Source organism: Podarcis filfolensis (genome assembly GCF_964270895.1).
Source record: "Podarcis filfolensis genome assembly, chromosome: 13".
NCBI lineage: Eukaryota > Metazoa > Chordata > Lepidosauria > Squamata > Lacertidae > Podarcis > Podarcis filfolensis.
Window position 1 is genome coordinate 53,777,519 of NC_139615.1, and position 24,522 is coordinate 53,802,040.

Consider the following 24,522-nt stretch of genomic DNA (forward strand, 5'->3'; position numbering starts at 1 on the left):
ATAAACTGTGGAACTCCCTCCCACAGCAGGCAGGGATGGCCACCAATGTGGATGGCTTTAAAAGAGGACAAATTCACGAAGAAGGATAAGGCTATTGGTGCCCACTAGCCCTGCTGGCTCTGTTCTGCCTCCACGGTCAGAGCCAGTGATTCTTCCAAAGGCCAGTTACTGGAGACCCCAGGAGGGGAGCATCCTGCAACTGGGGGCGGATCGAGCCAAGGGAGGGTACACTGCATGGAGCTCCTCCGCAGCTTCCCCCTCAGCTGTAGGGCGGCTGAGGTGGTGGGCAGATGCAAGCCCCATGCCGCTCGAAAAAGCCGCACAGAGATTGCAGGCAGTCCGCCTGCCACCTCCCCCTCAGGAGAGATGCAGGCCCCGTGCCTCACTTTGGAGTGAGGGGTGTGTGGGAGTTATTTTAGGGTTGCCGGGCGCCCTTGTTTTATAAAAACACAAATATTTTTGCCATTTTGTCACCCCCCTCAGTGATTACACCCTGGGTGGTCCACACCCACTGCATCCCGCAGGGCGGGGAAGAGGGCGTGCTGGACAGCTGCTGCTCCTGGCTGCCCCCCTCGCCCCTTGGCCTTCCTGGCAGTTGGGCGCTGTGGCTGGGCTGGCGAGGGAGCCTGCACACACACCCGAGTGCCCCGATCCCGCTTGGTTGTGAGGTGCTGGCTCTGCCTCTTCCGGACCCTGCTCAGGGTTGGAGCCAGGATGGTCCACCAGCCTTGACCCCTGACGCTGCCCGGCCCACCTCACTGCCTACGCCTCTCTGCCTCTCTGTTGCACCTGTCAAGCTCAGGGCCCTCTTCTTTTTTTGATCCTGGGCTAAATGGTCTTACAGAGCAGGGGCTCTTCGGATGCCCAGGATGTCTACAGGCCTCAACATCATCTACAGTCATACCTCATGTTACTGACGCTTCAGGTTACGTGTTTTCGGGTTATGGAAGTACCCGGAAGTACCGGAACCCTACCCTTCAGGATGCGAACGCTGCGGGTTGCAGACATTGCCTCCGTCACGGATTACGTGGATTACCCGAGGTTCCACTGTACATGCGTTTACAAACCGTGACATGCCATTGTGTGTTGAGGGTTCCAATCTGCTTTGCATAAAATGAAGCTCCGTGATCCACATTTGCTATAATGAGAAATCTTAAAAACTGCTGTTGCATGTTCTCCTTTTGGTCACAGGCAGGAGCCAGCAAATTTTTTAAGCTGCAGGCCGGTCCACTGTCCCTCAGACCTTGTGGCGGGCTGGAGAAGTGGCATGGGGGGGGGAGGGAGCTGGAAAAAGAGGCAAGGGGGGCCAGCCGCTGCGCTTAGCTTCCCAGGGGCACAATCCATAGCACATTTCATTTCAGTGGGCTTCAAGCGCTGAACAAGCGGCCTTGAAACGATTGCAGCTTACTTGCGAGTAAGCGTCTCTTTAGGGCTCTTAGTGTCTGCGCATCCAATGGCAGGGCAGGCTGCTGCTACGCACCGAGACGCGGCATCTCCTGGCGGTCCAGGTGGAAAGGTAAAGTGGACTTCCGGAGGAGCGAGGCGGGAGGAGCCAATCTCTGCCAATCAAACGCCGCTGAGGTAAACCAGGTGCGGCGTTTGATTGGCAGTGTCGCCGCCGCTCAGCCTTTTCCTCCCGTCACCATCGCCGGGAGTCTCGGCTTCACAGCGCAGGGCGCAGGCCCTTGGTTTGCCTTGGGATGCCAAAGGGATTGAAATCTATAGGAACAGGAGACCCTCACCCCCAGCTCCTCAAATTGATTAAATCTGCCACATTGCTGACAAATAGGCGCAGAAGCTTTTGTGGGAGAAAGTAAAAGGGACTCACTTTCCTCCATAAACACGGGAGAGAAGGTGTTTTAAAGGTGGCCAAATGTTGGTGCATTTTTTAAAAAAGCTGTTGCTTCCAGGTGACTTTCCCAGTTCCTTTTTGTGTCCAAAGAGCTATTTTAGTGCTCTGAGTTTGTGGATGCCACACCCTTATAATCCTAGCAAGTGTTATAAGCTTATCAAGACAGACTAGCTTCCTGACGCTGGGCCATTAAGAGAGCAAAGGAAAGGGGCTCTGTGCCAGATAACAATGGAGAGAGGCTCCTCTAGTTCTTAGACAGGAGGACAAAGCCTGAGTTTGAGAGCAGTGTGTGCTAGAGAAAAAAGCTGCAGGCTGGAAAGGCAGAGCTCTGACTTCCGGTCAGCGCCAGCAACTGTAATGGCGGATTTCCTCCGATCTCCGGAGGAAATCTGCTTCGTGGAGCTAGGGTTCTACCGCTACGGCGAAGCGGGGACCCGAAAAAAATCACAGGCGGGGAAGCCTGTGAACTGAAGGCTCGGCGGGCTCCATTTGCGTCCCCCCCGCTGCAAAGGAGCCTTTTTAAAGGCTCCGGAACATACCGGGGGTGAGCGGCGCGGAGCTGAGAGCTGTCTACCCGTCTCCGCGAAGCGAAGCCGCATGCCATGGTTGGAGAGCGCTGACTTCTTCCTTTGAAATTTGGACTAAAAGTAACAACCCGTGAGTATTACGGAAATTGGACATTAAAAATCACCCTTTTTTGATTCGGCACGAGCGGGGAAGGCGTAAAGAGGAAGTCCGTCTCCCCCTTTTGTAAACATTTTAAAGCAAGGACTAGATAACTAAGGTTGAAAAGAACATTTTCTTTGTGGGAAGTCAAAAGTAACTAATTTCACGTTTTGGCAGTATAAGTGAATGTGCTGGAGGATAAGAATTAATTTTGAAAGTGGATTGATACCCCTCCCCCAGGACCTGGGAGTGATCCGCGAGGGAGCCTGTTGGAGAGATTTAAAAGACTTTGACAGCTGTCAAATTAGCTGTCAAAGCTGAGAGGGAAAAAAAGAGAGAGAACTTTGTTTCTATTGCCTCGGCTGGTTATATTTGTTACATATAGGTAACAAATTGTCGAAAACCAAGGAAAATAAAGGACTTTTGGATTTACAACTGGAAGGAATACTAAGTAACCAGCACTCCCCTAGAGGGGGCTCTGGGACATTACAGAATGGCTGTAAGTGGAAAAATACAGACGGCACTCGAGAAGATATTTCGAAGCCTGGGAAAACTTCATGAACAAAGCATTGTTTTGGCTAAAAATGTCATAATATTGAGTGAAAAAGCAAACAAACCTGTGGAAATTGGAAGGGACTTGACTCAAGTCTCTGTACCAGAACAAAAAGACTGTGCCCTTGAACTAAAAACTCTTGCAGCTGAACAAGAAAAGGAACTTGAGAAATTTGAAGAAGCTACATATGACAACTTAGAGGGAAAGGAAGGAGGAGCTATAATGCAGCAGAGGATTAAAGAAAGAAGCAAAAAACAAGATTTGGATTACAATCATAAATATGGAGACCTGGCAGGCCAGAGGCCTGTAAAGATGGACTTAAAGGGAAAGATAAATTTGACCAAAGTGGAAGCAGGAGTTTTTGGGACATTTGGTCTTAAAAGAAGTAAAAAACAAGATTTGGATTACAATTTTAAATATGGTGGCCTGGCAGGAAGAAGTATGGACCTTATGGGGACAGAGCTTCTCCGAGATCTGGCGTTTAACATAAAGGACTATCAAAAAAACCGGCAGAGAGGAAAGGAGAGAGATTTAAGGGCCTCGGATATGAGATCACCAGGCTGATACCAGATGGATTGATGGACATTGGTTGGGGATTGAAACCGGGAAAAGTGGGGAGTGGGGTTTTGGGTATCCAAAGGCGGTATAAATATATTCTTTTTTGTAAATAATCTGTTTTGCTATTTTAGATTAAAATGGGGAAATCGTGAAATGGAATTGGGGTCGACTTTAGAAAAAGGTATTAAGAATAAGATTTGATGTATCAAGATTGAGATTTATGTCAAAATTGGTTAAACAAAAGGATTTAAATATAATAAGGTAAAATTTGGGGATAGGAACTTGTTGAACTAAAAATTGAATTGGAATACAAGAAGAGGAGATGTGGGGAAGTCAAGGAAAAATGTTAATGAAAGATATATGTTTGCTTTTGGGTTTTTTTTTTGGTGTGTGTTTTGTTTTTTTTTGTTTTTTTTAAAATTCTTTTGAAAACTTCAATAAATATTTTATGGAAAAAAAAAAAGGAAAGGCAGAGCTCTCTCACCCATCACCCATGGTAGATTTATGCTTGAATCCAAGGCTGTGGCTTGGGGATAAACAAAAATACACCTTTGGGGTGTTAATACTGTGAACCCCTCCATCCTAGACTCAGGTTATATATATGTATAAAGAAACCATATATCCTAAATGTCAGGGAACTGTCATCTGAGACTAAGGAGGTGAAAGGGCTCATGGAGGGTGAGAGAGACCACTCAGCGGAGGAGGGGACCAGCAGGGGGAGAAGTGGAGTTCCAAGGGAAAGTGAGTCGGAGGGAGGGCTCAGAGACACTTCAAGCGAGAACAGTGGGGAGGTTTCAGGACCTCCCGTAGGGACACCCACTCCTCGGCGGAAACTGTCACGCCGAGAGTCCAGAAGACGCGTTTCCGTTAAGGAGCTTTTATGCTGGAAGAAGTTCCGTAAACGCCCACTGTCCGATTCAACGAGCGATTGATGGAGCCATGCTTAAGGAGCTCCATCACAGACAGAGGTTTGGGGACTTAGCCAAACTCTGAGGGATCAGGATTTTACGCACAAGCAGCTCACCATCCCATCACAGCAATCGGACAGTCCCTGAAAGCAGCTTGTGCAGAGAGGCATCATGAGCAACCCAGCCGGAGCCGGAGGAGCAGCAGGAGCTGGAGAAAGTCCAAGTCTGGAAGAAAGGTACAGAGTGTTGGAACTCCAGCTAGCAATGCAAACGGCGAGGCTAGAAGAAAGGAGGGCGCAGGATGCAGAAAAGGCAAAAGGCGCTACACTAGCAAGAAAGATGCCAGGAATGGTGCAGAAGTTTGGGGGGGACCCCAGGAACTACCAAGCCTTTAGGACAGAGATGCAGTATGCTCTCGAACTGCAGTTTAACGACTTTCCCGATGAGGCATCGCGAGTGGCGTTTGTGATTGGCCATCTCGAAGGGGGGGCGAGAGACTGGGTGAGGCCCCTGATGGCAGGGAATAGTGACATGCTGAAGGACGCGAGGAAGTTTTTTCGCGCCATGGATTTGATGTTTTCCAGCGAGATTGAACAGGGACTGGTGCGCAGGCAATTGATGGCTTGCAAACAGGGGAGCCGATCGGTTCGTGAGTACTGGACTGAGTTTACAATGTTGATACATAAATTGGGGTGGGACTTATCGGCGGAACCCATTCAAATGCTCTTTGAAGAGGGGCTTTCTTCGGCGGTGAAAGACGAACTTTCCCGGGCGCCCAGGGCGGAGTCTATGGACCAGCTGACCAAATCAGCGCTGACCATTGGAGCGCGCCAGGAGGCAAGAGCCTTGGAGAAGCGGGAGGGGAAAGGAGAGCGTTGGAGGGATTTCCGCATTCCAGAGATTCCAGAACCAAGTTTCCCGCCCGGAGAGCCGATGAAAGTTGGAACAGCGCGCGCGCGCGCAGTTTCAAATCCCAGTGAAGGGAGGAAGAAGGAGGGAAAGAGCGCCAAGAAATGTTATCTCTGCCAGCAGCCAGGTCACTTTGCCAGAGTCTGCCCGCAAAGAAAGGAATGGCAAGGGATGGCGGGAGCTGTTGGGGGGAAGGAGGAGGAAGTCCAGGAGCCAGTAAAAGCCAACGCCTGTCTGCCACGGTCAGGGCACTGCAGACAGGCCAAGGAGCAGTAAAAGTGCCCACTCCGGAACCTCCAAGACCAGCCCTAGTAATAGAGGTGTTGCTAGAGCTGGCAAACGGATACCCACTAAAGACCAAAGCGCTGTTGGACTCAGGCAGCTCCTGTAATTTTATGAGCAAGGAGTTTGCAGCTGAACACCAGATACAGACACTCCCTTTAAGCAACCCCCTGCAGGTCACCACGATCGATGGGAGGGAGCTGTTGGGGGGAGAAGTTAGCCTACAGACCGTCCCAATGGTTATGAGGGTGGCAAGGCACACCGAAAGGATAGCGTTCAATGTAGCCACCCTGGGAGGGGCGCCAGTCATTTTGGGAATGAGTTGGCTAGCGTTGCATGACCCGCTAGTGGGCTGGCATCAGAGAGTGGTCTCCTTTGGGTCAGCACATTGCCTGGAACACTGCAAAGAGGGAAAGGTGCCAGAAGGGGCAAAAGCCTCCCTAGCAGGGACGGAAGTGGCGGACAAAGGGAAGGTGCCCAAACAATACGCTGACCTGAGCAAGGTCTTCAGCGAAAGGGAAGCAGATAAACTACCACCGCATAGAGACTTTGACTGCCAAATTAACCTGGTCCCTGGGGCCCAGCTCCCCGTGGGCAAGCTGTACGCCATGTCAGACAGGGAAATGCAGGAGTTGAGGGAGTTTATTGACAAAAACCTGAAGAGAGGTTTCATCAGAGAGTCCAGAGCGGTGGGGGGCAGCCCAGTGTTTTTTGTGGACAAAAAAAACACGGATAAACCGAGATTGGTCGTGGACTACCGGCGGCTGAATGCCGTGTCAGAACCAGTGACTTTCCCCATGCCCAGGATTGATGACATTTTGACCAGGGTGAGGAAGGGAAAGATATTCACGAAACTGGACCTGAGAGGAGCGTACAACCTGATACGAATAAAGAAGGGGGATGAATGGAAGACAACGATGTTCACCCCCCTAGGGGCTTTCGAATATCTTGTTATGCCCTTTGGATTACAAGCAGGCTCCGCCTGTTTTCAATCGCTCATGAACCATGTACTGGGACCTTTGCTCTACAAGAATTGTGTGGCATTCCTCGATGACGTGCTGATATATTCAGAGAATGAGGAGCAGCATGTAAAGGATGTCAGGGAAGTGCTGAGCCAGCTGCAAGCAAACCAGTTGTGGGTGAAATTGGAGAAGTGTCAGTTCCACACCAAGGAGGTGGAATTCCTGGGGTACCGCCTATCAGACAAGGGATTAGCCATGGATCCAGGCAAGGTCCAGGCGGTGCTGGAATGGAAGACACCGAAAACGAAAAAAGATGTGCAAAGGTTCTTAGGGTTTGGGAACTTTTACCGTAAATTCATCAAGAACTTTGCCCACTTAACGGCTCCCATCACGGACTGTCTAAGCAGCAAGAAGAAATTCGTTTGGACGGCGGAGGCGGAGCACGCTTTTGAGGAATTGAAAAAGGCATTCGCTTCGGAAGAACAGCTCCTGCATGTGGATTTACAAAAACCCATGAGAGTGGAAACTGATGCCTCAGACCGGGCGGTGGGGGCGGTGCTGCTTCAGCCAGGGAGCAATGAGTCGGAATGGAGACCGTGTGCCTTCTTTTCGCGTAAGCTGAACAAATCCGAGAGGAACTACACGGTATATGACCGAGAACTACTCGCCATTCACGAAGCGTTCCGGAGATGGAGACACTTACTAATTGGCGCACAGCATAAGGTGCAAGTGTGTACGGACCACAAGAATTTGGAGTATTGGAGAACGGCACGAGTGCTCAACCAACGACAAGTGAGATGGAGTTCTCCAAATTCCATTTTGAAATCTGCTATGTGCCAGGTCCAGAAAACATCAGAGCGGACGCTCTCTCTCGCAAACCTGAATATTTGGAGGGGGAGGGAGCGCCAGAAGAGAGACATATTATCCCAGAGGACCACTGGGTGTGTGGTGCGGCCTGGGTGGGGCAAAGAGAACTGGTAGAGGGAACGGTAAATGATGAGTACGCCCAGGATAAGCTCAGAGGTTTAAGGAGAGAGGGAGAAGACCCCGGAGGTTTTGAAGAAAGAAACGGGGCATTGTATTACAAAGGGGCGCTATATATACCCGAAGGGGAATTGAGGGGGAGAGTACTCAAACAGCTGCACGACAATCCCACAGCGGGGCATTTTGGGCAACACAAGACCATGTGGTTGGTGACCAGGGAGTTTTGGTGGCCCAAGGTGAGGGAGGATGTACGGGAGTATGTGAGAAGGTGTGACCAATGCCAGAGAGCCAAAGGAGAAAGGCGGGCACCAGCGGGGTTATTAGAACCGTTACCCACACCAGAACGACCGTGGGAGGCGGTGTCGATAGATTTTATGACTGATCTGCCCAAATCCCAGGGGAAAACCGCCATACTAGTCGTAGTAGACCAGTTAACTAAGATGGGTCACTTTGTAGCTTGCTCACATGCAGTCACGGCGGAAGAGACAGCGAAATTGTTTGTAGAACATATTTTTAGGCTGCATGGCGCCCCCTTGAGGGTGGTTTCCGACAGAGGGAAACAGTTCACGTCCAGATTCTGGAGGAAGCTTATGAGCTTGTTGCACGTAGAGGTCAACTTTTCGACTGCCAGGCACCCTGAGACCAATGGGCAGGCGGAGAGGGCAAACGGTATCCTTCAACAATACCTGAGGTGTTATGTCAATGACAGAGAAAACGATTGGGTCGAAAAGTTGGCACTAGCGGAATTTGCTTACAATAATGCAGAGAATGTGTCCACCGGGATGAGCCCCTTTTTGGCTAATTATGGGTGCCACCCCAGGGCGTTTCCAGGGGAAGGAGGAGAGAGATGGAGTGTTCCGGCCGCTGAACTTTTTGTAGAAGAAATGGAAGCGATCCATCGTCAACTCCAACACAACTTAGAAAGGGCCAAAGAAGAATATAAGAGGCAGGCAGACAAGAGCAGAAGGGAAGGTGAAACAATTAGGGTGGGGAGTCGGGTCTGGCTATCTACCCAAGGATTGCCGTTCAAGGGAGGTTGCAAGAAATTGAGACCCAAAAGATTGGGACCATTTGAGGTCATCCAACAGGTCAACCCAGTGGCTTTCAGACTCCGGTTACCGAACCACATGAAACTGCACCCAGTATTCCACAGGTCATTACTGTCACCATACAGGGGGGAAGGTGAAGGGGTATCCACACGGGGGCCAGCCATAGAAGAAAGGGAAAGCCGCAACTATGTGGCGGAAATCATCGACTCCAGGTGGAAGGGTAATCAGGTGGAGTATTTGGTCGCGTGGGAAGGGGAACCGGAGTCGGAAAACACCTGGGTGAAGGCAGAGGAGGTCCATGACGAGGTCTTGATCGAAACGTTCCACCAAAGGTTCCCCAGGAAACCTCAGCCAGTAGCGAGGTTCCGGAGGGAGTACTTTGGCACCACCGACGATGAGGAGGAACTGGAGGGATTCAGGGAATCGGAGTTGGAAGGAGGTACAGACTCCGAGGAGGAGGAGTACTTGGAAACCGGAAACAGCAAAAGGTGGAGGGAAGTGTTCGAAACTTCGGAAGATGAGGGAGGTTCCTTCAGGGGTTTTGCTCCCTCGCCTCCCGCAGAGGAGGGGAGGGAAGGGGGTGAAGGGGGCCCTGGAGGGGAGGTGGATGTCAGGGAACTGTCATCTGAGACTAAGGAGGTGAAAGGGCTCATGGAGGGTGAGAGAGACCACTCAGCGGAGGAGGGGACCAGCAGGGGGAGAAGTGGAGTTCCAAGGGAAAGTGAGTCGGAGGGAGGGCTCAGAGACACTTCAAGCGAGAACAGTGGGGAGGTTTCAGGACCTCCCGTAGGGACACCCACTCCTCGGCGGAAACTGTCACGCCGAGAGTCCAGAAGACGCGTTTCCGTTAAGGAGCTTTTATGCTGGAAGAAGTTCCGTAAACGCCCACTGTCCGATTCAACGAGCGATTGATGGAGCCATGCTTAAGGAGCTCCATCACAGACAGAGGTTTGGGGACTTAGCCAAACTCTGAGGGATCAGGATTTTACGCACAAGCAGCTCACCATCCCATCACACTAAAGAAACCATAGTTTCCGCTGTGTATCATTTCCAAAAGTTGACATGAACCCTGGGTAAGCATCTGGAATCTCACCCCCCTCAGAGATTGGAGAGGTGTGCAACAATAGGCTTTGCAACATGAGACTATTGAGGGTGCTGCCCATGGAGTTATGGGGTGCGCTAAGGTTATTTGTTAAAGTACAGCAATGCAGTTAAAAAACAAAAAACTTAAATGAAGCTTTTAACTTAAAAACAAACAAAAACATTAAAACAAAGTGGATTTTAAAGCTGTGCTTTAAAACAAAAAACACCAAGTAATCCCAAACTCTCCAATGCTCTGCAAGCAGTATTTTAGACAGTCCCACTTCTTGCAAAGCCCACTGGCCCTATTGAAACAGATTTGTGTGTATGTGAATGTGGGAGAAAGGAGACATGGATCACTCCAATTTGTCTTGGTGCACACCCTTATTAGATGGCAATGTGCTTCCTTCAAAATGTGGCAAGTCAGCCCTGGGTCCTCTTACACTTTTTGCAGAATGGGGTTCTCTGCCCCTCTTTTCTAAATGGACCCAAGCTCTTTGTGGATCTGTTGAGAAACACCATTTAGAATAACCCCGCAATGTTGCCTTATTTCCATTTGCAGTAGTTTTTGCAGGGTGCAGAGAAAGAGAGAGAGAGAGAGAGAGAGAGCGCGCTCTTCTGCTTCAAGAATCAAGCACAAGAAATGTGTAAATGTATCTATGGATCTAGCTATCCATGCCACAGTGATGACTCCCAAATATTATCATGGTTTGGTGTTATCAAGAATAGGGAAACCCCACTACTAGGCCATGAGTATTGGTGGTTTCTTGAAACTGGGCAGATCCCACACTATCTGAGCCTAGTTTTGCCCCATCACAGTTATGTGCCCACCTGCAAGCAAAAGACATAATGGGCAAGAGGCACCAGGAGACCACTTCTTGTGATCAGCCAACCTGGTGTCTCCAGACACTGATGGACTCCTATTAACACCAGTCAGGATGGCCTGAGGTCTGATGGCAAAAGGCCTTGGTTTTTCCACTTAGTGGTTAAGAGCTTAAGCTGCAGAGGTCCAATCAGGTTTAGCTTGTGAGAGTGTTGCATTGGTGGGTGGCTATATTTGAGCTGTTTTCTTTTTAGCATAATTTACAATCCCCCAAAAGGGGTACTTGTCAATTGCCAAGGAATAATAAATGATATGGGTTGAGATCCCCCTGGGAGCCCCAACTTTATGGGGCTGAGAACAGATCACCCCCCCAAAAAAGTATGCAGGAATGGGGCTGAGGCCTCCCAGTCTTGATTGGCTGGGCCCTGCTGGGCCTCCCATCAGCAGTGGTGTGCCCTGGTGGGCTATCTCTGGTGGCATAGGGCCCTGCCGGGCCTACTTGTAGTGGGCAGGCCTCACAACCTCCTCCCAACTTATGAGACATTGCAAGTGTGTGTTGCACATGTGATGTTACACACACATGTTGAATCCCCCAGTGTCATGCGGAACTCGATGCCTCTGCTCTCCTGTAAAGAAAGACTGCTGTGTTTGCAACGTTTTAGTTCAGAGAAAGGGTGAGAAAGATATGGCATGAAATATACTTTTAAAATTATGCCTGGCATGGAGGACACAGATAGAAAAAAACTTTTTTTCTTCTCTCTGTGTGTCTCCTTTCAACCAGAACTCATAGACATCGGATGAAGCTGAATGTTTGAAGATGCAGGACAGATAAAAGAAATTACTTCTTCACGCAGCGCATAAACTATGGAACTCCCTCCCTCAGGAGGCAGGGATAGCTACTAACTTGGATGGCTTTAACGGAGGATTGGAGAAATTCATGGTGGAGGAGAGGGCTCCCAGTGGCTCCTGGCCACAATGACTCTGCTCTGCCCAGGAGGGGAGAATGTTGCTCTTCTGCTTGCATATTGTTCGCCCCTTTCCCTTTGGAGCCCTTGGGAAGCCAGTTGCTTCAGTAGATGGGTCTCCCTGTGGTTGCTTCTTGCCAAACCAGCAGGGACTGTGGTCTGAGCAGCGGGCAGAATGTGTGCACAGCTGGAAAAACCCATCTTCCCTTAAAAAATAAACAAACAAAACTCCAACTTTGCAATTGCTGACCTTGGCATTTTTATTTCTATTATTTTGCCTCCTAAATGAGCTATATGGGTGTGTTGGGTTTATCAAAGAGGGACAGTCTCTCGTCCTCAAAATCCCCAGGCTGGACTGAGCTGGGAGCAACATTGTTCCAAAGGGATGCCAGGGGGGGCTTGGCAAAGATCCTGCTGAGGTTGACAGAAACTCCCTTTTCTTGCCAACAGGCCTGACAAAGAGAGTGGCTCCAAAATGAAAAGCTCATGAAATAATTCTGCCTCTTGGTCTTTAGCAGAACAAAGGGTCGTGACGAGTCAGCTGATCTGGGTTTTCATTGCCCTTTAATCCAACATTCTCGATTTTGATCACACATTCGTGAACTCGATAAATACTTCTGGTGCATTAATGTGCCGGCTGCCTATAAATTCTGGTGCTTGGCTGCAGCACTTCCAGTGGCATAAGCAAACTCTGGTGCAACTGGTAAGCATCTTATTCTTTTTTTAAATCCCCCCCGCAAAGTTTTAAAGCTGGGGGGTTTTGGGGGGGGGTTGTTATATTTTTTGGGGGGGTCTTCTTCTTTCCATTCCAAGGTATGAATATCCTGTAAAGGAAATCCCAGAAGGAGAAATTAGAAAGCAGCTCTCTAGTTCTCAGCTGGTCTCAGCTTCCACTGAGGCACCTCAAGTTAGGCATCCAATATATTTGTTCCAACCTGTCCTTACCTATGCTTTGAAAATCCAAACAGGAGAGCTGCCTCCATTGTCTAGGGAATATCTGTACAGTGGTACCTCGGGTTAAGAACTTAATGCGTTCTGGAGGTCCGTTCTTAACATGAAACTGTTCTTAACCTGAAGCACCACTTTAGCTAATGGGGCCACCGGAGCATGATTTCTGTTCTCATCCTGAAGCAAAGTTCTTAACCTGAGGTACTATTTCTGGGTTAGCGGAGTCTGTAACCTGAAGCGTCTGTAACCTGAAGCGTATTTAGAGAGGCGGAAGAGGGACAGCAGCAGTTGGGAGGGGAATGCCCTTTGGACAAGAGGGAATTGAGACAGGCAAGAGTGGTTCACAGCCTGCATTAAGCCGTGCTAAGTGCTTAAAAAAGTAAAGTAAAGGACAGTTAAGTCCAGTCGCAGACGACTCTGGGGTTGCGGCGCTCATCTCGCTTTACAGGCCGAAGGAGCTGACGTTTGTCCGCAGACAGTTTTCCCAGGATATGTGGCCAGCATGACTAAGCTGCTGGGACCGAGCAACGGGAGCTCACCCCGTCGCGGGGATTCGAACCACTGACTGGCAAGCCCAAGAGGCTCAGTGGTTTAGACCACAGCGCCACCTGCATCCCTATGCTAAGTGCTTAGTTGTGAGTAATTCCTCCTGGCTAGATATGTCTGTGTCTGGACTGTTTGGGTATTTCCCAGCACCTTGGCAGCAATAAGAGGGTGTGGTCCCCACCCCCTATAGACCCCCCTTTTTTCTTTTGCAAACTGGCTGATTCCCTCTCCCTTTCAAATGTATATATTTTCTAGCTTCCTTTTACACAGCAGTCTCTTTAAGCCTGGCAAGTGTTTGTGTGGCCACCTGCAAATGGGGACCTTTCTGTTAGGTTTCCTATCTAGAAATGTATATGATGGGAAAGGGAGCTGGTTGCAGTGGCGTTTTATGGCTGCATTGCAAATGAAGAGAGCCAAGTAGGGACAGGAGAGCAAGTCAGTTTCTGCCTAAACTGCACTTCCCCAAGTGATTTCTGGACCAAAATGCATCTTTCAAAATTTGCACTTCTCTGAGTTTTGCGGTGCAATCCTCCAATCCTTGAAAATGTTACAAAAATGCATCTATCGGGGTGGGGTTGAAGAGAGAGTATCAGGGGGCATAAGCTTGCAAAAAACATACATGTTAGGCACAGCTGCATACGTGACAATTAGGGAAATGGCGCACTAAAAGGATGACTAATTTTCATGAGGACTCTTTAAAATAAAAAGTGCAGATTGGTGTGGAGAACAGATTGGGGCAAAAGAAAAATTGAGAGAAACTGAAACTGACAGATCAATCCTCTGTCCCTGCTGTGTCAGGAGATTGTCTCTTGCCAGCTCTGCTGCTCCAGCTACCTACCTCCGAGGACTAGTAAACCCAGCATTGGAGACAGCAATGCTTCTGAATACCAGTTGCTGGAAATTGCAGGAGGGGAGAGAGCTCTAGTGCTCATGTTCTCCTTGCAGGATTCCCATCTGTTTGGCCACTGTGAGGATAGGATGCTGCACTAGATGGATCCAGCCAATGGCATTGCCGGGTTTCTGGTGCGCATGGAGCAGAGTGACCTGAACTTCCTCTGGGATGGCCCCTACCTAGCATTGTGTTTGTGCAATTTCTCCAATGTGGTGACTTTGCCCTCATCCTTCTAATCTGATGTGAGGTTCTCTCCCCAGGGAGCAGCTCAACCACTTTTCATGATGGCTTCAGACCACCAAGCATCAAAACAGCAGCAAGCCAGTTCCAAGGTCAGTAAGGGGCAGGCCAGGAAGCCCAGAGGGCTTGCAGCCCTGCAGAGGCTCTCCCTGGAAAGAACTCAACTGGGTGGAAAATTCCACTGCAGATCCAGAATCTTGCGGGGCAGCAGAAAGCAGTGACAAGAATAGATTTTGGTCAAATCTTACATTTTATCAATAAAATGAGAACCTTTATAACAGGGGAGATCTTTGCTGTAAACAAAGGAGGTGTAAGATCAACAAAGAGTATTATAGCTCCTCAAAGACTAATGAATGCATCATGGCACAAGCTTTTGTGGACTTTTGTGCATAAAAGTGTTAAGTTGCTCAGAAGGCAAGCAGAATGCAAAATCATTAGCCCACCATTTCTACCCTGACTAGGAGAAAGGTAATCTCCATCTTGCTGGCTTCTGTGCAGAAAGAGAAAAGCAAGCCTGGCCGCCTTCCCCATCAGCACCACACAGAAAAAGGCAGGAAGCACAGGAGCTCCAGCAGGGGGCTTGGGCATCCTTGACATAGGTGGGCTTCTTAACTGTATGTGTGGGCTGGTAGGGAGGACTCTCCAGAGTTTCAGGCAGAAGGACATTCTCAGCCCTACCTGGAAATGCCAAGGATTGAACTTGGGGACCTTCTGCATTCAAAGCAGATGCTCTGCCTCTGAGCAGAGTAGCACTGAGAAACCATGGAAGGATTTTCTGGGAGCTTGAGTGTGGTCTGGACTAGCTCATGAGGTCTTTGACTTGGCTGGACCCTGCCCCAAGCAGAGCCACAGTGGGTGGTGTTGGTTCCTCCTGCACCCCCCCCATCAATTCTCATTTATTGCTCCTATGTGTAACCTGTGGGGCAGGGGGTTGGTCTGTAAAAGGCAGCAAGTTGGTTATAAGCGAGGACCAGGGCAGGATTCATGAATACATCTCAAACTTCTACTCTGTGCAGCTTTTGCATCACTGAGGATCCTCTTTAGCCCTACAGGAAGCAGGATCGCATGTGCCTGTTCAAGCTTCAAAGATGCTTCAAAGCATCCTGCCAACTTTTTACACACACAAAATGAACCAGAAAGTGGACAGAGCAGGGCAATGGAAAGGTGGTGGAACAGGACCCATCCTTGCCCCCCTCCCCATATTGGGCCATAATACAACAGAAGTTGCCAGGGACCCAAGCTTTGCAAAGTTCCCGAATGCCTCTCCTCCCTCCCAGCCCTCCTGCCAGGGTCACAGGAAGTGTCCACACAAAGACAAACCCTGAAATGAGCTTGTTAATGCTGGAACTGGTTTCAGTAACAAAGCCATGTTACTTGGTCTTTTGCAGCAAAAACATCCAAGGGATCTGAGGCATCTAAGGGCCAATTTTTGGAAACCTGATTGTGTTTCAGTTCTGACTGGTCATCTTTTTTTACTCTCTGCTGTTGTGGTGGGCAGGAGGGGAGGCCTTGGGTCTATTATTTATTGCACTTATAACCCACCTTTTTCTCTAAGGAGCTCAAGCTGACTTACATGGTTCTTTCTCTCCTCACTTAATCCCCACAACAGCCCTGTGAGACAATGGCTGCCCCATGGCTGCCCCATGAGCTTTATGGCTGAGCTTTATGGATTTGAACCCTGGTCTCCCAGGCCCAACACTCTGACCACTAGGCCACCCTTGCTCTCTCCCAGTGAGCCTGGTAGATGTTATGTATCTACCCTTGCTTTCCCTTTGGCCTGCTCCTCCTCCAGGCACTAGCATTCCCATCTTTTAGCTGGAACCTCAGTGGATGGTACAATCCATGGAGGTCTTGGGCCAAAACTGGATAACTAGGTAGGCTAGGGAGGAAATTGGTGCAGGATGAAGTCACTCACAGTTAGGCCTGTCAAAAGAATGTTACAGCATTGCTTGTAAAGTCCTGTTGCAATGTCCCATTGCAAAGTCCTGTTTCCGCCTGTGAACAGCCCAGGGAGGTCCATGAAGGAGGTACCCACCACCTCCTGCTGCCATCCCAGTATCTGCTTCTCAGCAGGAGGCTGTTTCTGAAGGTGCCACTGGAAATCATGTCCTCGGTACATATTTCCACCTCCTTTGAAGTGTAAGTATTCTAACCCCTTCACTTGACCTGCTCCACTTGCTCCCTGCTCCAGGACTGAAAGGGAAATCTGAAAGAGGGAAGTTTATAGGAAGGTTCACTGACTTGATGAAACCTGAATGCAGCCAAAATTCCTGGTGGATCCACTGGCAGAGGAAGAGGAGTGTGGAGGGAGCGCACCGCCGCCGGCAGCGCAATCCTGGTGGGGTGCCATCGCAGCTGCCCCCCCGCCTGTGCTGGGCGCCACGTCCCCCGCAGGTGGTGCACCACACCTCCAGGACGCGCACCAGCCCCGCCCCCACCTGCTTTCCGCCACTGGGTGGATCATGACATTTGTAGCTCAGAGGTAGAGTATCTGCTTTGCATGCAGAACATCCCAGCTTCAGTCTTCAGGTAGAGCTTGAAGAGACCCTCCCTGAAACCCTGGAGGGCCACTGGCAGTCAGTGAAGACAGTACAGTACTGAGCAGTGGCCTAGCTGGGGGGGGGCTGGGGGGTTCTGGGTGCCCCCATGGCAGGTGAGGCAGGAGCACAGGGAAGGTGCCCCCATGGCAGGTGAGGCAGGAGCACAGGGAAGATGCGCCCAGTCAGGGGTGGCACCCCATTCCCCTTGTGGCCAGCGAAGGGGCGCCCCTTGGCAGGCCAAGAGGTGGGGGGGAGGCACAGCCGCTGCAACTACCTCCCCCCAGGGCGTGACCCGGGACAGAAACAGTGGACAGCAGGAGAGGTGATGGAGGCCTCTCCGTTCCTCTCCTCCGCTGGCCTCAGCATGTGATTGCACCCCCCATGCTGCATTGCAAGGCTGCAATCCGACAGTCACAAAGGCGCACAGGGCTGCCAGGCACGTGCCCTTCAAATCAGCCCAATCAGACTAATTGCAAGCAGCTGCTCCCTCTGTGCCCCACCCCCTGCCACTTTGTGCGCCTGCCCCGGGCGGCAGTAGCATACGCTCTGCCATTGGTCCTGAGCTAGCTGGACCAGCGGCCCAATGCCATATAAGGGAGCTTCCAGACACAGCCGTTCTCTCCATCTGTACGTTCGGCTAGCCACACCATGATGACTGCACCAATCTGTCCTCCTCTGTTCCTGCCTTCTCTGCCTATTTGAAGGCAGCTTCCCCTCCAGATGTTTGGATTGCAGCTTTCACCAGCCACCCAGCATCAAAAGGCTCTGGGTAGGCACCCTGAGTAGGGTATCAGGTGTCTGTCTGTCTCTCTTTCTCGGGTTCCAGATTGTCGTCTTCGAGCAGGAGAATTTCCAGGGTCGCTGCCATGAGCTGAATGCGGCTTGTCCCAATTTGAAGGAGGTTGGGCTAGAGAAAGTGGGCTCCATCCTGGTGCATTCAGGCCCGTAAGTCTCCCCCTGTGCGAACAGGGGTCAGGAAAGATGCAAGGGCAAGCTTCTGTGCCAAGGTGGGGTTGGGTCACACAGCTAGAAGGAGCTTCGTTTTTGACACTCCACAATTTCATGCAAGTGTCTTGTTTGTCCTTCAAAGGGCAAAATGAGGAGAACCTCCTGCCTCTTCAGATAATTATCTCAGATAGCCTCTGAGGTGAATCATGCTCCAACATGACTGTCATTTCAATGATGAGCAAATATGACACTCTTGGCCCTCTGTGGGAGAGGGAATGATGTATTTGGAGGAAAGATTCCTTCAGCTCCAACTTTCATTTTAATTTTATTTCAGCAATTTTTGTTAGGGTGAGGTTTTGGGTTTGAGTTTATGAATGTATGGATCATTTGAGCAAGTTTGGGGTTATTCTGGGTTTAAGGCTGTTTATTTCCTGTTAGGTGAAGAATAGGTTGCAAATAGCAGAAGTAAATAAATAATTGAATTAAAATGTTGGAGTAGTTCCCCTCCTCTCCACCAGAGGCATACACCAGAGATTTTCTTCTAAATCTGAAGTGAGGACAGATAATTTATCTGTACAGTGGTACCTCGGGTTAAGAATTTAATTCGTTCTGGAGGTCCATTCTTAACCTGAAACTGTTCTTAACCTGAGGTACCATTTTAGCTAATGGGGCCTCCCACTGCCACTGTGCTGCCGCTGCACAATTTCTGTTTTCATCCTGAAGCAAAGTTCTTAACCCGAGGTACTATTTCTGGGTTAGCGGAGTCTGTAACCTGAAGCGTCTGTAACCTGAAGCATCTGTAACCCGAGATACCACTGTACTGCCAAGAAAAAGTTAGTTCTGCTCCAGCTGATGGAGATTTTTGTGGGGGGTGGGGGGTATCTCTGTGCTTTTCCAGATGGGTTGGCTATGAGCAGGTGAACTGCAAAGGGGAGCAATTTGTCTTTGAGAAAGGAGAATATCCCCGCTGGGACTCGTGGACCAACAGCCGGAGGAGCGACAGCATCTCTGCCTTGAGGCCCATCAAAGTGGTGAGGAGGTGGGGAGGGGAGGGGGACATTCTGGCTGGTGGCGGGCAGCACTCATGTAGTGAATGTCCTGGGCTGGATACAAGAATGGGCAGGTTTGGCTTCATGCCTGGTGGAGTCACAAGGGTCTGCAGCTGATCTTAGAAGATTTTGGAGTGGGCAGATGGAATCATTGAGCTGGGATCCCAAGAGTCACTCAGTCCACCCCCCTGTAATGCTCTCCTAGGGATGTGTGCCCAGCAACATCAAATTCCCCATCCCTGCTCGAAATATGATGGGGCTGGACAGACATAGAACAGATGGCAGCTTCAGCAGCAAAAACAAAAGAGAGGAAGGAAAGAAGGGTGCAAATGATGACCTTCATGTGCCCTTTGTGGTTTGTTATTCCAGTTGGAAGGTGGGTCATGGCTTTATCTGCAAAGCAAAACTCTGAATCAGTGACACAAGTCATGCTTTCACAGGAACCACTTGGAGGAAAGAGGGGTTTTGTGGGCAGGGGGAGATGTAATATTCTGGAACACACAATAGCCTAGTTTTATGAGAGAGATTTCTCCCTACCACCACCAACCATATACTTGTGAGGAGGGCCCACCCGTGGTGTGTTACTGTTTGGGTGGCTTTCAATGATTAAAAATGCAATGCATTAAAATTCATGCATGGTATTTTCAGTGCTATTTTTCTAGAAAAAGAGCCAGAACTCACCACGGACACCTCCCTTGTTCTCTTATAATGGCAATGGTGCCTACCTGAGAGGGACTGAGTTCCAGTTGAAAAAAAGCTGTGGGTATTTTAATATATTTTTATTAACAATAAAATTGCATGAAGTACATGGCATTGAAGTCCCTTCAAAAACCAAGAGCTGAAGTGGCTGCAGCAGAGAAGTCCCTGCTGCCGCAGAAATGTTCCGATCAGCAAGGAGTGGGCAGCCCTTGCCGGAAGCCTCCAAGGAGAGCTTTTCCCCCACCCCCCTCCGGATCTCTCTGTTCATTCCTGCCTCCAAGGACCCCTTTAAATTACGGGATGTATTTCTTGGAGAAAGAGGTTTAGAAGAGAGATTCCTACTCTCTGGTAGGCACAATGGCGATAGCTACCAAGTACATTACAACTTGGTTAGATATTACATCTACCCTTATCCACTTTTAAACAAATGTTCTGTACAAAAATACAGAATAAAATCACAGACGCTTGGCTTTGCAAATAAGTGAATGTTTTACTCACAGAGTTTCCAAAAGTTGCAGCAAGAAAGTCTCCATCTGCTGGCGGTCATACAAAGAAGAGGCTCTAAAAGACTTTAAAATAAAATAATTTTTTTTAAAAAGGATCATTGCAGGCTATAAAATCTCCCTTTTGGAGAGGTTCAGCTCAATGGCAGCATTGACTATATAGTCAAAGCTATATAGAAGAGAAAGACACTGAGGGGGGGAGGGGAGCCTGCTAAGCAACACCCACTCTGATAACTTGGGCTCAGGGTTAACCCTTTTATGCACACAGGTGTGTGTCAATAACTGCATATTACAGCATTTATACCCTGCCTTTTTCCCAAGCTGGGATTCAAGGAGGCGTCCAACATTTAAAAACACCATTATGAAATACAAAGTAATCCCAACAAGCTAGTTAAAAACCAATAGTTAAAATACATTAGAACACCAGCAATTAAAATGCAGTTTGCCCCGACAGCAGCACTGTCTGCACCTTAGTTTCCAAAGACCTGTCCAAACAGGAAGGTCTCAACCTGCCAGCAGAAGGATGACGAAGAGGGAGCCAGTCTAGCCTCTCTTGGGAGGGAATCTCATATTCTGGGAGCAGCTGTAGAAAAGACTCATTCTTGGGTCACCACCAGCTGTGTTTCTGATGCTGTTGGGACCAAGATCTCACTCAAAGATCTCAACCAAAGATCTTAACACCTGGGCAGGTTTGCGTGGGGAGATGTGATCTTTCAGGTAGCCTGGGCCCAATCATATAGGACTTTGTAAGTTACAAGCAGCACTTTGAAGTGTGCCTGGAATCAGATTGGTAGCCTGTAAAATTGTTTTAACTGGGCTGTAGCGTGCTGAGGTAGTCTGCATAATTCTCCCAGCCACCCCTTAATCCTTACAAGGATCCTATGATGTAAAGCTAATCCAAGGGTTTGAGCCCAGAGGAGTGGAGCTGGCATGCTTCTGCTCCTGCCCAGTGAGCCAGGGTTTGCATGTGGCTTTTCCCCCATGGCCTCCTTCTTCCTTTGCTCTGTCACCCTTCCTCCTGCCCTTGTGTGGCTGCCTCTAACCTTGGCCTGGTACGGCTTCCTCCTAGGACAGCCAGGAGCACAAGATCGTCCTCTATGAGAACCCCAGCTTCACTGGAAAGAAGATAGAGATCATCGATGATGACGTGCCCAGTTTCCATGCCCATGGCTACCAGGAGAAGGTGTCCTCTGTGCGCGTCCAGAGTGGCACGTAAGTCCTCTGCCAGGCAGCTTGGTCAAGCTTGGTTGGCTGAGAGAGCTCATTTCCTAAAGATTCCTGGGTGGAGTGGCACAAAAGCCTCTGAGGTGTTCCTGGACTCAACTGAAGGCCACTGGGGTTTTTGCAGGACACCACTGGCATGCACCTAGAAACATAGGTATCAGACCATTGGTCTATCTAGCTCAGTATTGCCTCTACTGACTGGCAGCGGCTCTCTTGCCCAGTCCTCCCTGGAGATGCCAGCGGAGATTGAACCTGGGACCTTCTGCTTGCAAGACGGATGCTCTTCTGTGACCCTCCATAAGGACAGTGCAAAAAAGGTGCTAGAGATGGAGGCGCAGGTGTGGGGTAGATGAAGAGGCTGGGCTTCGTTAGGGTCCAGTCTATGTTTTATAGGAAGTGCCCAGAGTCTGAGCCAGAGTGCTGCTTAGGACTGTCTGCAATAATATTCCCCAACCTGGTGCCCTTCAGGTCTTTTGAATGACAACTCTCATTAGCTCTGACCATTGGCCAGGGTGGGAGTTGTTGTTCAAAACACCTGGAAGGCACCAGGTTGGGGGTTCAGGTGGGGTCTTTCCCAGCCCTGCCTGGGGTGGGTTGAATCTAGGGCCATTTGCATGGGGGTCAGGGGCCCTATTTCTCCTTGATAGGATCGTGCAAATTCATTTCTTCCTTGAGTTCCTTGGGTTCACGTGTTACACTCAGGCCACATTCACACCAAACATTTGAAGCACTAGAATACTGCTTTAAAAAGTTGAGGCTTCCCGCAAAGAATTCTGGGAGCTGAAGTCTATTAAGGGCACCCTGTTCTCTGAATGGTTTGACAATCAGTCCCTCTTCCCAGGGAATTATGGGAATTGTGGCTCTGTGGGAAGCACAGGGGTATTCTAGCAATGCTCAGCACCCTTAACAGACTACAGCTCCCAGAATTCTTTGCAGGAAGTCATTGCTTCTTAAAGTGGCACCATAGCTCTTTAAATGCATGGTGTAGATGTGGCTCAGTCAAAGTGGCAGGCAGTGGCAGATCCATGATCATCCCCCCTGGATGGTGGAAGCATATAGAAAGGCCTTTTTTGCTTTTGGAAATAAACGAGATGCTGTAAATCTGCTTCCAAACTTTTCTTAATGTTCAGTTCTAAATATAACAAATGTGTTACAGACTGCAAGCAAAACAGAGCAGAAAGCCCTGTCCACTAGCCAGATCCCATCACCTGGGATGAATAGGTGGGAGGGGACTCCCACTGTGTGCTGCGCTGACTCCACTTCCCTTTTGCAGATGGGTGGGATACCAGTATCCTGGCTACCGAGGCTACCAATACCTCTTTGAGAAGGGGGACTATAAGGACAGCGCTGAGTTTGGTGCTCAGCAGCCCCAGATCCAGTCGGTGCGGCGAATCCGGGACATGCAGTGGCATCAGAGGGGGGCCTTCCATCCTGCCAGCTAAGCCTCCCACTCCCCTTCGCTGCTGCCTCCAGACTGGGGGGGGGGAGGTGAGAGAGTGCTCTGAGAGAGCCAGCAAGGGCCCTGACCTGGTCATCTACCCCCCCACCAGCTGGGGCCGCCTCTTCTGCACGCTCATGTGTGTGAGTAACTGTTCTTGCTACTGCTGTCATCACCATGGAATCACCTGAATAAAGCTTTGCCATTCAAACACAGTTCTTGGTCTTTTCTGTTCTACTCATGATACTCCTAGAATCATGGAATTGTAGCATTGGAGGGGCTCTCTGAGGGTCATCTAGTCCAGCTCTCTGCCATGCAGGAATCAAAGCTACGGCATCCTTGACTTCTGTTTAAATACTTCCAGTGAAGGAGAGTCCACCACCTTCCCAGGGCGTCCATTCCACTGCCAAACGGTTTTTGCTGACAGAAAGTTCTTTGTGAGGTTTAATCAGAATTTCCTTTCTTAGCATTTGAATCTACTGGTTTGGGTCCTATCCTCCGAAGCAGGAGAAACAAAAGCTCACTCCATTGGCTATGCATTTTTATTGATTTGTATTGATTGGGGGCGGCAACTTTCCCCCCTGCCCCCCCCCCCCGCTACACCCATGAGTCCAATCCCCTTTGATGCAGGAAGAGCTGCAGTCCAGCAGCAAGCAGGGAGACTTACTCAGCCATGGTATTTTACTTAAGGGCCACTCACTCTTAGATGAACCTACTTCACAGGGTTTTTGGAAGGATAAAAGGACAGAGGAAAACCATAGATGCCTTGGAGTTCAACCAATATATAGATCACAGAAAGATTACAAATTTCCCCTTCCAAACAAAGGCTCCCCCCCTTTTTTTAGGGGGAGGGTTGTGTGCATGGCTAGATTAGGTGTCTAATGTCTTCCTGTGTGTGAGGAAGAAGACAAAAACAAAGGGAGAGAGAGGAAACAAGAGGCATAGAGTGAAGATATGAGGGAAGTGAGCAAGGAGAGCTTCATGCCTGATAACCCCCTATTCCCTCACCCCAGATTCCCCTCACTGGTGAAGTACATGGCAGCCTGTACTTGGGGGGAGCTTAGATAAGAGAGAGAGGGGACGAGAGACAGAGAAACTGATGCTTGCCCTCCCCCCAATCGCACCGCCACTTGCCCTTCTGCATCCCACAGAATCATGCCACCGCTTGCCCTCCTAACCCCCCCCCCAAAAAAATCGCATGTGAACTGCTGTGAACTGCTGCTCACCTGTGGGCAGCTGGCAGCCACTAGAGTTGCCATATTTCAAACAGTGAAAATCAGGACAGAAAAGTTGTTGTTTTTTGAGTTTTTTTTTAGTTTTGCCCAAAGTTGTTGACACTGTTGACATGGATTGCCACATGTCCAGATTTTCCCAGACATTTTTTCATTTTTTCCTGTCCCTCCACTTTCAACCCTTTTGGAGGGGTCTATTAGGGTCACTTCCCATCTCTCCACATCCCCATAGGTTAGATTACTGTGACATGTTATATGCTCAAACCACCTTTGCAGATGGTTTGAGCATATAACATCAATCCTGGCCCAACTGCACTGGCTGCCACTTAGTTTCTGGACCCCATTCAAAGTACTGGTTTTGACATATAAAGCCTTAAATGGCTCAGGATTGCAATACCTGACCAGACCCAGCATTCATCATCAGCTATCATTTTCTGATCATTCTCTATTGCTGTTGAAGGCGTGCACTGTTGAAAGTCTTCTGCCTCTGCTATTTACCATGGAGGGCTGTTTAACCCACAGCCACCATGCCACCCCAGTCATGTGCTGATAGCAGAGTTAACCAGGGTTCCATCTGCACCCTATGCAAATATTACTTGCCCAATGAAAGCACTTCCTCAATCTGGTGATCCTCTTCTGAGCCCCTCCCTGCTCTGTAGTCCTGCAGCCTCC

The 24,522-nt window shown here is 49.5% G+C and overlaps 1 protein-coding gene across 2 annotated transcripts; it reads left to right on the plus strand.

The window, feature by feature from the left end:
- The first annotated feature begins 1,528 nt into the window (after positions 1-1,528).
- Positions 1,529-22,833, plus strand: LOC310748305 (beta-crystallin B2). 2 transcript variants are annotated; one of them, XM_083584017.1, is made up of 6 exons: positions 1,529-1,581; positions 14,238-14,309; positions 17,584-17,702; positions 18,604-18,736; positions 21,026-21,168; positions 22,454-22,833. In XM_083584017.1, the coding sequence occupies exons 2-6, from the start codon at positions 14,259-14,261 to the stop codon at positions 22,620-22,622; spliced, it is 615 nt and encodes a 204-aa protein (XP_083440143.1). In that variant the 5' UTR covers positions 1,529-1,581; positions 14,238-14,258; the 3' UTR covers positions 22,623-22,833. The 2 variants fall into 2 exon arrangements, with proteins under 2 accessions (XP_083440143.1, XP_083440142.1); XM_083584016.1 differs by lacking the exon at positions 1,529-1,581 and adding an exon at positions 11,926-12,294.
- The last annotated feature ends 1,689 nt before the right edge of the window (positions 22,834-24,522 follow it).

Excerpts from the sequence above, each read along its gene's own strand:
- LOC310748305 (XM_083584016.1), top strand. The coding sequence starts at position 12,220 with ATGTGCCGGCTGCCTATAAATTCTGGTGCTTGGCTGCAGCACTTCCAG. Across the intron at positions 12,295-14,237 it reads AGCAAACTCTGGTGCAACTG|GGAGCAGCTCAACCACTTTT; the intron begins GTAAGCATCTTA and ends TTCTCTCCCCAG. Across the intron at positions 18,737-21,025 it reads CCTTGAGGCCCATCAAAGTG|GACAGCCAGGAGCACAAGAT; the intron begins GTGAGGAGGTGG and ends GCTTCCTCCTAG.